General features: G+C 42.9%; 1 protein-coding gene across 2 annotated transcripts; it reads right to left on the bottom strand.

Moving 5' to 3' along the window:
• Positions 1–4,035: 4,035 nt before the first annotated feature.
• LOC111838767 (annexin A4-like) lies at positions 4,036–12,151 on the bottom strand. Of its 2 annotated transcripts, none has more exons than XM_023802062.2 (13): positions 11,763–12,151; positions 10,476–10,559; positions 9,620–9,707; positions 8,354–8,448; positions 6,889–7,002; positions 6,641–6,731; positions 6,311–6,390; positions 5,889–5,945; positions 5,691–5,784; positions 5,225–5,320; positions 4,601–4,659; positions 4,356–4,478; positions 4,036–4,216 (listed from the first exon to the last, which is right to left on the bottom strand). In XM_023802062.2, the coding sequence occupies exons 2-13, from the start codon at positions 10,482–10,484 to the stop codon at positions 4,154–4,156; spliced, it is 969 nt and encodes a 322-aa protein (XP_023657830.1). In that variant the 5' UTR covers positions 10,485–10,559; positions 11,763–12,151; the 3' UTR covers positions 4,036–4,153. The 2 variants fall into 2 exon arrangements, with proteins under 2 accessions (XP_023657830.1, XP_023657839.1); XM_023802071.2 differs by having other exon boundaries at positions 10,476–10,555.

Below are 12,151 nucleotides of genomic sequence, written 5' to 3'. Positions count from 1 at the left end.
AGAGCATTTTCAGTCCTCTACATAGGAAGAGCCTCACTGGGCAGAGATCATTATAACTGTATGATGCTTTTATGTGAATTGAATATGAACTGCAGGTTATTTTGGATCTGCGCTGTTGTACGAGAGGGATCCATGCAGCGTCTCTGGAGTGCTGCCTTTTTAGGACGTCTCTTCCACTTGCAGCCTGACGGGGGCGTGTTTGTGCAATGGCGAGGCACTTCCCTGCCACCTGCTCCTGCGCTCCTGTTGCACGGCACGCCGGCACCTTTACCTCCTTTAGATGATTGCCACTTTTGCCTGTAATTGCATGCTACAAGACATCCACAGTACAGACTGACACCCCCGTGACGGCAAATGGTGGGAGCTTACCCTCTGCCTTCATTCCACTTGTCAGCTTAGTAGGCAGCAGCTCAGTCATCCTGGAAGATTACATTAATCACTTGATAACGGGGGGGGAACAGTGGGAGAGGAAATAGGAGAGCGTAGCAGCTATATCTGCCTAAAGGCCATGTAAACTGCAACTTCGGTCTGTGCATTATAATTCCTTAAAAAGTTGCACCAGTAAACACTGGCTGCATGCCACCTTTTCACTCTCGTCTCACTTACATTTTTGTCACGGTTGGGTCTGTATTTCTTGATGTCTTATAGAAATAAAACACAGAAATGCAATAGATAGAAATGCAACGAAACCTTCCAAGATTTATACGTGCAATAGCTGTGGCAGGCAAACAATCATCCAGTGGTTAGCGGGATGTGAGTTCCAGTGTGATTCATTTCTGCAGCAGCGTGCATAACTGTGTGGGGTAATGCACACACCACAGAAGTTGTTTACAGGGATTTTAGAAAAGGGTGGGGCCACATGACCTTTTACATGGGGGCTCCTATAAGCCACAGATCATTTTCAGCTATATATACCTGAAGTAGAAGGTGGGAAAATGTGGTAGGGCCCTTGGCGCTTGTACCTTCACAAGGTGATAAGGCAGGCGCTCACATTTCTGCAGCGTAAGACCAAGAAGAGTAGAGCAAAAGTCCTTGGGTAGTTAAGGAGATTAGCTGTTGGGTGGTCAAAGGGAGGAAGACAGCCAGCTTTGGCTGTGAATGGTTACTCTAAACAAGCAGAGCCTGACTCTCCAACACACTAGTACTGGATGAGACACAGGGAGGAAATCTGCGTTCAATTTTCTGCTCAGTTGATTTTTGTGTTTAGCTTGAAGCTGCAGTGTGTGTTCACGGGTTTGGAGCCTGAGAAACCACAAATTGTTCAGAGCTGTTGAACCTCGAGCTGCAATGATACAGGTCTGTTTAAAAAGTGCACTTCCGCGAGAAACCAGGGGGTGGCTCCCTCACACTCAAGGTTTCCTCGGTGTCTTCAGCCAGGAAGGCCTCTCGGACGTCACAGATTGAAAGAAATCCCAAAATATAAAATGACGTTGTGAACGACGACGCTGGAGCCGAAAACCTGCTCGTGCTGAACGATGATATTGGCTTCGGGGCCCAAGGTATTGATTGCTGTAAAGCCGCAGTGATTTTTCAGAGGAATGTCAGGTTTGGGTTGGGTCTGTGGAAATCATTAGCTTCCTGACAAACAGCTGAAGTAATCAGAGCCTGGAGCATGGTGCAGAGGAAGCCCAAGTCAGAAGCGGGTGCTCAGGTATGTGCTGATCGGGACTCTCTAGCTAGAGGATGAGATCCAGATGTGGCTGTGGAGGGAGCTGGAGGGGGCTGCAAGTATGGTGGTGATGGAGGGGGCGGGGGGGGGGAGCAATATCTCCCTGACAGCAACATTATAGGCCAAAGCAAACCTTGGGAGAAGGAGTCTGACAGTGCACGGTCGATCTCCGTGGAGAAGATGAAGAACGGTACGAGATCAGCTCCTTGAGAAGGAATCGCAGCCCCTGAGTGTCTGAGAAACTAAAGACCAACAACATCACTTACTGAATTTCCTTTAATCTCCTCATTTCATCTCGACTTTCTGCTATAATTGTATATTTAATGCGGCTGGATTTAACTTCGCATAAAGTAACAGGTACATTAGAGACGTAAAAGCCACCTTACATCATTCTTAGTGACGGCTAATGTGTTGCTGTGTTACAGTGATATTTCTATTTCGCAAGTGTTAATGTGCTATCCATTTAGTAATCAATGAAATGATAGTGACGTAATAATGGCAAAGATGATTCGCATAAAGTCACTTAATTTCTCAGTGTGAAAAAAGTGCATGACTGCAAGTTTGATTCTTACTTTCCCTTTTATCTATAGAGAGTGAGGCGTTATCTCCACAACCCAAAACCCAGACTTTCTACATGGACATGGTGTGTGTGTGTGTGTGTGTGTGTGTGTGTGGTCCAGGTGTATCTTATGTTGTGGGGTCCAAATATCCCTTCAACATGATTAAAAACCTGTTACTCTGACATTGTGGGGACCGTTTTTCCAGTCCTCAAAAGGCTAACCTCAATTTTGTAAAAATCGGTGACTGCAATCAAAAAACTAAAAATGCCTAAAGACTTGTGATTGAGAGAGATATTTGATGCACTTTCTTCCTTGTACAGATCCTGGGTCACCTTGATGGTTTGGAAAAGGAGAAGTCTGTATCCGATTAATCCAAAACTTAGCAGAAGATTTTTCAAAAATTATTGCACATAATGGTTTTCTCTGTGAGGGAGTCGGCGACGTGACGTCAGTGCGTTCTCCACTTTCGGGCCTCCGTGTGGAGCGTGCCGCCGCACGGCGAGCTTTTGGGAGCATCGGGGGAAGGTACCGGCGTGTGTGAGATCGGCGAGTGCAACCCGCGTCTGATTAGCTCTGTCGCGTGAAACGCCAATGAGAAACTCAAAACAAATGTGGACAGCGCCTGAAAACAGATCTAGCTTGGTTTGGGGCCATGCAGAAATGCAGTCTGAGGTTGGATGCTCAGGCCGTTTCCATGACGGAGCATTGATCAACTGGCTGTACTGGGCCCCGCTTGAAGTCTCTGCACCACTAAGCTCTTCGTGTTTAAGCTGCATTGTGACGGATAGAAAAATTCTTGGGTTGAGATTAAAGGGAAACGAAAATTGCGGGGTACTTGTCATGCAAATAAACGAAGTAAAGCCCTGATGAATCAACTGGCCAATGAATGAGCAGACAGGAGGCATCGAAAACAGCTTCCCAATCGCATTTGTTGTCTCCACTGTTGTCTGAGGCTTGATTAAAGTATTTTCAATAAAAGGATGTGCACTTTCTTTCTGTGTTTGCCCATCAACAAAAATAATGTCAGTTTAGGCCGTTTCTGGGAGTTTATTGAGAACGGCTTGCCGTCTTATAATCCTTTTTATTTGTAAAAGAAGGCTGTAATCTTCCAAATTCGTTAGGGCATTCTTTTACTGCCCATTGCTTTTCCTTCAACCAGACAGCATTGGGTTAACTGTGGTGAATATGTATGTACTCGCATCCTAAACATTTTTTCCTTTTGATTTGATTCAGATGGTATTGTGTGCAGTACAAAATGGTTTTAATTGCCGCAGAAATATGAAACTACACTGGATTACTATAAAAATATTCTCACTTTCTTAATGGTTGAAGTAAAGACAGACAAACAAACAAGCATACAAACAGTAAGATAATTCATTGTGACTTTTTGCCCAATGCTGTACTTTCCAAACCTGTAGGCTCCACCAGCCAAGGAAGAATAAAACGTAATAACTAATCACTGTAAATTCTTTGGATAGCGACTCTGAGGCATGATTTTAGCGCTGTGGATGGTGGGAAATTAAGTGGCACTATGAGAATTATGGTCTGGCATTGCCCCCTAGAGACAGGAACAAACAGGTTGCAAAAAAACAAACAAGAACACCTTTTTAAGTTTTCCATGCACCATAAAGCAGCAGCAGCGCCCTCTTGTGCCTAGCATAAGAGGTAAAATGAAAAATACTGTTCTATTGCGTTATGCATACGTGTGTGTTTGCATTTTAAAGCCTTGTAGCTTTGTGAAAACACAGTGGTTTCTGCAAGTCTTTGGCTATAGATCATCAGTCACCATTATTTTTTTTAACAAGTTTTATTAGGCTACCAAGTAGTAGAAAAACGCATCAATAATCAAGGTAATGGAAAAGGAGAGACTTCTGGGAGCCTCTGGTCACCGACAGTAATGACATCACAGCTGCCCCAGGGTCAATCATTTGCCCCCTCCGCCGCAGAGCTCCAGCAGAATGGTGCGGTAATCACCTGAAGTGTCGTCCTGCCAAACAGAGGAGCACCTTTAGGGCAGGGGTCAGACAGGGGTCAGACAGGGAGCAGGCTCGCGCTCCGGATGCTCAGTGCCACCCTGTGACTCAGCTGTCACCCTGGTGCCACAGAGAGTGCAAACAGCACCACACCTTGATGTAGGAGTGGAGGCTCTTGCCACACAACATGGCAAACTCCGGTTTAATGTACATCATGTCGACCTCGGCACGGGACACCATGATTCGGATCAAGGTGCTGTCGGCGGTGCCTGCCCCCTGTGAACACAAAGGTGGGTGGGGGGTGAGGAGAGAAGCTCTGCTCTGACATGCAGCTGGGTCTCCGCGGCTCCAGCAGCTCTACATCTGCGTCCGCAGGAGCAATCGGGGAGGTATGTTACCTTCATGGATTTGTAGAGCTGCTCCGCGAAGAAGGCCGGCTTTTTCCTGATGCAGCTTACTGAAACAATAAAACCCTTAATGAGAGCCCTCTTCTCTGGCATCACCTGTCGTACTAAACTTCCACTTACATCTCTGAAATAACAATTTCCCAGAATTCCAAATGTAAAGCATTGCTCACGCCTGTATAACAGGAAGATGAACAGATACTGAAATGGATTCTTTCCCCGTGTAATATTTGCAAATTTTATGGATACGGTTTTTTTTTGTGTGTGTTATGTGTTAAGGGAATTGCAAGTGAAGATTTTGGCAAAGTCAGTATTTTAGTAAGTATGAATGACAGGAGTGATTTGAGGATTTGACCTTCGGAGAGGATCAGCCCAGATGTTGTATGCAGATGTTCTATGTTGAACGGTAACATGGACCTTAGCCCTTTATCGCTTTCATTTCCTGGTCATGTTACTTATCTCTTATTATTTTTTTATCAAATTCTTCTCTGATTCTATACATCATTAGCAATTGCTGGGATTGACTTGCAGGGACTCCTAAGAGTGAATGTTGGGTTGGTATGGACAGATCCGGATGTTTTTGCCACTCAGTTAAAGAATATTCATAAAAACAAAGACCTATAGCCAGGAAGATGTTCTCCAGATTGCCAGACATCTCTCTCTTGATGCTCTCTTCAATGTCCCGGCCAGAGATCCTCTTATACTCCTGAAACACTACGCAAACAGGCAATGAGAAAGAGGAAGTCATCAGCACAGACCATCAGCAGCCCGTTGCCCAACGGCATGAACACACACCCATAATTATGTGATCATTAGTAATGTGGTCATCAAGCTCCAACAGTATTAATATATACCTACACTTTTAAGTGGTCATCAATAACGTGGTAATCATAGCCCAACAGCATAAATACCTACACATTTAATATCATGGTCATTAAGGGCAATTAGCAGTTGCTTAACACATGAATCACTTAGTGGTAGGACTTTCTAACCATTATTAACTGCAATAAAAGTCCAGCAGACTGGAATTACCCAACGCTGGCCTGGTGCCATTGCGGAAGACCCGGCAGGGGAGGTCGTTTACCTCGGAGGAGGTGGTTCCTGTTTCTAACGCACAGCACGGTCAGGAATGTAGCCTCGTCTGTGCCCCATTGGGCCTCTCCAGCCTCAAAAATGTCCTACAAAAGCAAGGAGGCCAGTTACAGTCAGGTACATCATTTCGTACGTGGCGACGTGTGCTTTGCTGCATGCCGGCCATGCGATGCTGCCTGAGGATTTGCACCTTGGCGTCCTGCAAGGCCTGCGCCTCATTGACGAAGGAGCCTCGGTCGCGTCCAGCCTGACGTGTCGGCGAAGGAAAAAGAAACATCGATCGGTTTTGCAGTTAGCAGTTAGCAGGCAGGTGCAGAAACAGGTCTGCATGGCTACATAAGGAGGGAACGTTCTATCTCTACAGCGAGGCTTCGTTTTTTGGACTGTGATATCAATACGATTTTCAGTTTAACATGATTTGTATTTAATCAGGCTAAAATAAGTATTTCCTTATTATTACAACATTATATTATATAATAATCATATTAAGTATGGGGTTTAAGAGTTGCAAATTACTTCATTCATCTAAAACCAAATTTAAGTTTTTAAGTATCAGCATAGAGGATTTTTCGTGATCTTGGGATTCTGGCCCAGCGTCAGGATGACTTTTACCGTCAACAGGGACACCAGGACTCTCTGGAACATTCCGGAAGTGTCCCCACAGATATCCTCCTCCAGGCTCCTGCCATATTCTACACAGGGTATCACAATGAGGTACACATCTCGGCATCGGGGCAAATTTCAGTTCTTTCCCTATTTAAATATATTTCTAATGTTTAAGTACTTAAAAAACATTACGTGTCTAGCACAGGAAAGGAGCAGTCAGACTGACGGGAAGAGCAAGGCATCTGCAATGATGCAAAGCACCGCGATGGTCTTACCATTCCATCATCATCAGGGTCGTCTTCCATTACAGATTGTCACATATCAAACAATGTTTACCTTTGGTGTATGTGGCTTTAATAGCCTCTATTTCTTCACCACTTCTAGAGGCTAGGATTTCAATGAGGCAGGCTTCCTCTGTCCCAGCTCCCTGTTGGGGTATCAGAAAAGATCCCACCTTTGTTCCATGCTCAAAAAGACTGGCAGGTAAGAAGTAATGATGGCTTTACAAGAGAAATAACAGAGCTTTGCATACGGCGTTTGTGTTATATGAGCACATCCCTGCATCGTACTGGGCGACCTCTGACCTTAATGGCATTTTTCAACTCGTAGGCGTCATAGACAGGGGACGGCATCAACAGACCCAGTACCACTTTCTCAAAGTTTCCAGACAGCTCCGACTTCAATTCATCCACCAGGTTCTGGAGAAGACGACATGCGGGGGCAGACATGTGAAATCTAGGGTAGCTGACATGGAAGAATGGATGAGATGTGGATCCTTCTCTATAACCACAATAGTAACGTTGACATCAGGTAATAATATCATGAAATGAGACACTCATTTCCTATTATATACCTCCTATTATATTGACCATTTTGTTGGTTTATCAATGTTTCTTTTTGTTGGGTGTTTAGTAGGTCAAGCAAGCTTAGTACCATAGAAAAGATTCTGCACACTATTTTCACTGTTACATCCAAGTGGGTCATTGACCAGGACTCCAACCATGTTGCAGAAGGTGGATCTAGTCATGCAGGCCAATGAGACATAATACAGAATACCTTGGTTTCACGTGTGTTAAAAATAAACTGGCACTCAGTTTGCGAAAACATTTTTGCCGACAAACTGCTGATCCAGCATTGTGGCAATTTCTTATGATATGGAGAGAAACTCAATCTATGGATTTATTCAGAAGAAACACATTAAAACTGGGCTAGGCATATCTGTTTCTCCTGGTTAAATCCATAACTCAGTGGCTCCATGCTTCTCCGTATGCGCTGTGCCACCTCTTTCAACCTTCGATACGATATGCAGACTGAAGGGTATGTCCTGACTGGCTCATATGTACATGACAGCTAAAGGTCTGCAAAGCTCTTAATTGAAGGATAATATTCAATGTCAGACACTTTCATTTCGAGGAATTACCAGGCTAAGTGTGAAAAGTCTTTTGTAGAAGAAAAAATTTACCCTGGATCACAGTGCATGACAATGAACTTATTTCATCCCTATTAATCATTATAAAAGTCTTTGACTAACTGTTGAAAATAAGATACGTCCTACTAAACAGGAGCTCTTGTGTTACAACCGGGACCCAACCTTCAAAATGACAGCCTCAGTGTCTTGTTTTGTTGGATTTTAGATAAGGCTGCTGACCTTTGACCTCTTGATGGATGGTATTTGTTTAATCAATGTGGCCGTGCAAGTCTCCACCTGTACGGCACACATCCCCTCTCTGTTAGGATTAATCATTAACCCTCCCTGCCCCTATAACAGCGCTCAACTCTCTGTCAACAGTACGCTTCTATTTCCTCATTTAACAAGAACTCAATTTCAATTTCCCATCCATAAACTGCTGCTATCGCTGACAGAGGGAGAGGATTTTAGGTTCCTCTTGCCTAATTGACTTGATTTCTTATTTTCTTACACATCCTGATAATAAGACACACTTTACTTATAATCCTGACAACCAAAGTGTCCGACCTATAAACCATCCATTTGCTAATAGGGTAAGTTCAGGTTAAGCATCAGGCTCAAAAGACCAACATGTGCTGTACCTTCCCAAATGAACGTTTGAAAGCCTCCTTGATGAGCTGCCTCTGTGCATTGGTGCGGTGGGCCAGCACCTCAATAATGGCCCCCTCATTGGTGCCTGGGGGAAGAACACTCCGTTATCCTGGTCCGAAGCAGCATCAGAAGCCTGACTATGATGTACTGCTATGTCATATGGCTCCTAGCGCTGTCGGCTTGCTAATCCTCGACGCAGTAAGCAGGCTTAGCTTATGCTCCTTAAGAGACTCGCGTTTTTATTATTATGGACTTTGGAAAAACAGTCTGCATTAAGAATGTTTTTGCGAGATGCCGGATGACTTCTGCAGACTCTCAGAAACCGTATGTTAAACCAATACGATGAGCTGGAATATGACAGCTCTGACTGGGATCTAGTAAACAGTGGAAAAAACGGAGAACAATGACAATTAGGCTGAAAGTCCAGCATCTGCTCTGTTTTTCCGGAAATCTTTACTAAATGACATCTGTATGCTACTGTGTTTGTCCGCCACGGCATCGGGATTCGATTTGAGCCATGCAAGCAATTACAAGTTGAGAGAGTGCTGGCTCATTCTTCAATAAGGAGCAGGGGGATAACTGAAGGGTAATAACACACATACACAAAGGAACGTCCGTCCGAATGAGTGCAACGGGAGTCGCTGTCTTGGCACCAACACATGTTTTCTCAGCTGTGTTTCTTTAGCATTTAAATCATCCCACACGGTCTACACGAAAAGGCACACCTATGGCTCCACATACCTATGGCTCCACATACCTATGGCTCCACATACCTATGGCTTCACATACCTATGGCTCCACATACCTATGGCTCCACATACCTATGGCTCCACATACCTATGGCTTCCCCGACACCACTTTCTAGACGTTTGAATTTATTTTGAACTATCGTACATTTCTATGGTAACTTCAACTCCTGAATAAATCCCCTTTTTTGTTGGTGAAACCACGAAACTGGATTCAGAAGCACATGATGATCAGGGCTTCAGGGTAGTGGATGTTATGCATTGTGGTTTAACATTTAACAAAGATACTTTGACTAACATGGACAATGGGGTGAATATGGCCGATAAGAAGTAGATAGTCAGAAATAAAACGAAATATCACATGGCAATTAGGGGGCTTGTTCCCTAAAGTCTATATCATACAGGTTTGGCAGGTGCAACAATGTCACTTCATGCCCTTTCTGGTTCCCTTAACAAATTCTCAGCAATCCTGCCACTGCTCAATGAAATGACCTTTTGTTAATCACTCACCTATTCCCTTCATGGCTGCCCTCAGCTTCTTGGCATCTGCCTCAGGGTTGAAGCTCTCAGATACAACAATTGTCCCATGAGTGCCCATCTGTAGGTACGAATTTAGTGGCACGCAGCCCGAGGACAACAGTTTAAAACCACTCGATTCTGAATAACTGGGATAACACTGAACGGTTGAACTCACACTCATTCAACTCATCTAATTACTCATGAAATAATTTTCCATCTCTCCATCTTCCAAAACCATGTATCCAGTGCAAGTACTTTGTGAGACTGGAACTTGTCCCAGGAAGCACAAAGTACGGGCACCCAGTACAGGATACCATCAATTGGGCTAACACTCCCAAAATCACACACTATGGGCAATTTAGAGACGCCAATTCAATATAATTGCATGTTTTGGACTGCGGCAGGAAACCGCCGCATGTATGGGGAGAACATGCAAACTCCATCAAGTAATTATACTGTAATTTAATTGTATTCATAGGATGAAGTATCGTCTGCTTATAATGAACATATAAAAACAGAAAATAAGTGCTGCAAACAGAAGAGAAATATATGTCAGAGGAGGAAGAGTGGGTGGTTGGCTTGGAAATACAAGTATTTGTACTCATTAGAGTGATTATGGGGCTGGTATGTAAAATTAATCACATTTACACAGGAGGGAAAATAAACATACAGTAAGTGTATAAGTCATAAAACAATATTTTAGTTTGCAACATATGATAGGCCTATTGGGACACAATGAGGGTTTGTTGTCTGATTGTCATAAGTACTGTACATTCATTTAAATTCTGAGATTCACAAGATAAACAGGAAAATATACAATGACAGACGTCGTTGAAACAACACTTACCGCTGCCATGTTGGAAAAGATACTGTCACAAAGGTTGCAAGTAGATGGTTCTGGATTTGCTGGAAGAGGCTACAGCCTGACTGACTGGAGGAAACACAGAATCTTTCATGTCCCTGAATATAATCTGCCTTATCACTGTATTTATGATTCAGGTCACATGCAAATGCAACTGGGGCAGTAGTGCTACTCTGTACTTCTGCTGTTGTTCGGCACCAGCTTATCTGAAAATTCTGGTCTGCATCAGACTCGGTACACAAATAAGATTGATATTGAACTGATAAAATTACTAATTTACTTTTACAACTTCTCGTATTATTTGGGTAGAGCACCTAGTCTACGCAGAAATTCTACTCAGTCATATAGATCTTCTGCACAGCATGGTGCTCTGTATGGTGATTGACTGCAACCTGTTACATGGGACATTTCCTTCAATACATCTTTCACTATTAATTAATACCCAACAAAAACTATTGATAATATGTTGATAATATGTCTGGGGGCTGTTAGATGAAACCTGCATGAGAGCAGATAAAACATGCAACTTTCTTACACCCACAGATGCAATAAAATAAGCCTACACAATCCAGGAGGTGTGATGTGGTATCTATTAAAGGACTCTGCCACTAGATCTGAATGATATTACATTCCTAATGGCAGCCAATTTGAAATACACTGTTTTTTGGCCGTAATGAATGTGCGTTCGCGCATTATATGAAATTAACGTAACAAATTTAATGGTCGACGTACGTGCTACACCCTCTTCCCTGGGAAAATATATGTTTTTTTTCCCTGTAATTTAATGCTAATGAATGATGCTTTTAACTCGTTACATCATTTAAATTGGTAAGCCGGCAATTTTCATGAATTACTTCAGAATAATCCACAATGTTATTTTACAAAGATATTACATATAATTCATAATCGTTTGGCACTCGTGAATGAGCTGTGAAGGTTATTAGAGAGTACTGATGTTTCAGCAAAGCTGCAAAAATGAAGAGCTTAGAGGTGCACCGTCAACAGGACAAAATAACACATTAAATAAAAATGAAGCTGAAGAAAATATCTCCACAATATTTCTTAACTAAATTTTGCAAGTATCGAATTTCATTAGTTTTTCACAGTGAAGGAAATGAGATTGGTTTGTGCCTGTTTCAAGCATAGTGTTGTAGAAAATACAATTAGGAATAATACAATGAAACTGATAATACAATGCAGAGAACTGACATTATACAGTAAATATAAATAAAACGTATGTTTAAAAAGTGAATTAATTGAATGAGTACTCACTTTTCTCGTTCTTTATTCAGTGAAAGTCTCGGTGTTGTAATTTAATGAAATGATGAACGGGTTTTGAAGTAATATAGGCCGGGGCGTGTATTGACATAAGAGCGACAGGTTGGGTGACCGAGGGGGCGCCCGGGGAAGGAGGCGGTTTACAGACGGCTGTAAATCAAAACTTGGACGCGCTGAAATAAACGGATATCGATTTTCCCCACCGATTCCATTCAGTTAGTATTGCATTTCATTAAATATTACATGAGAGACAAAGAAACCAGACCTGGATAACAGAGGTTAATAGAAAAACTGGTAGGCCTAAGTGTTTAACACGACGGAGTTAATTTGGTTTTGATTGCATAGAAGAAAGAACTCCCAAGAAACTTTGGGGTCAAATACAA

The sequence above is a fragment of the Paramormyrops kingsleyae genome, chromosome 2 (genome assembly GCF_048594095.1).
Source record: "Paramormyrops kingsleyae isolate MSU_618 chromosome 2, PKINGS_0.4, whole genome shotgun sequence".
In the NCBI taxonomy this organism is placed as follows: Eukaryota; Metazoa; Chordata; class Actinopteri; order Osteoglossiformes; family Mormyridae; genus Paramormyrops; species Paramormyrops kingsleyae.
This window is presented reverse-complemented; position numbering and strand designations above follow the sequence as displayed.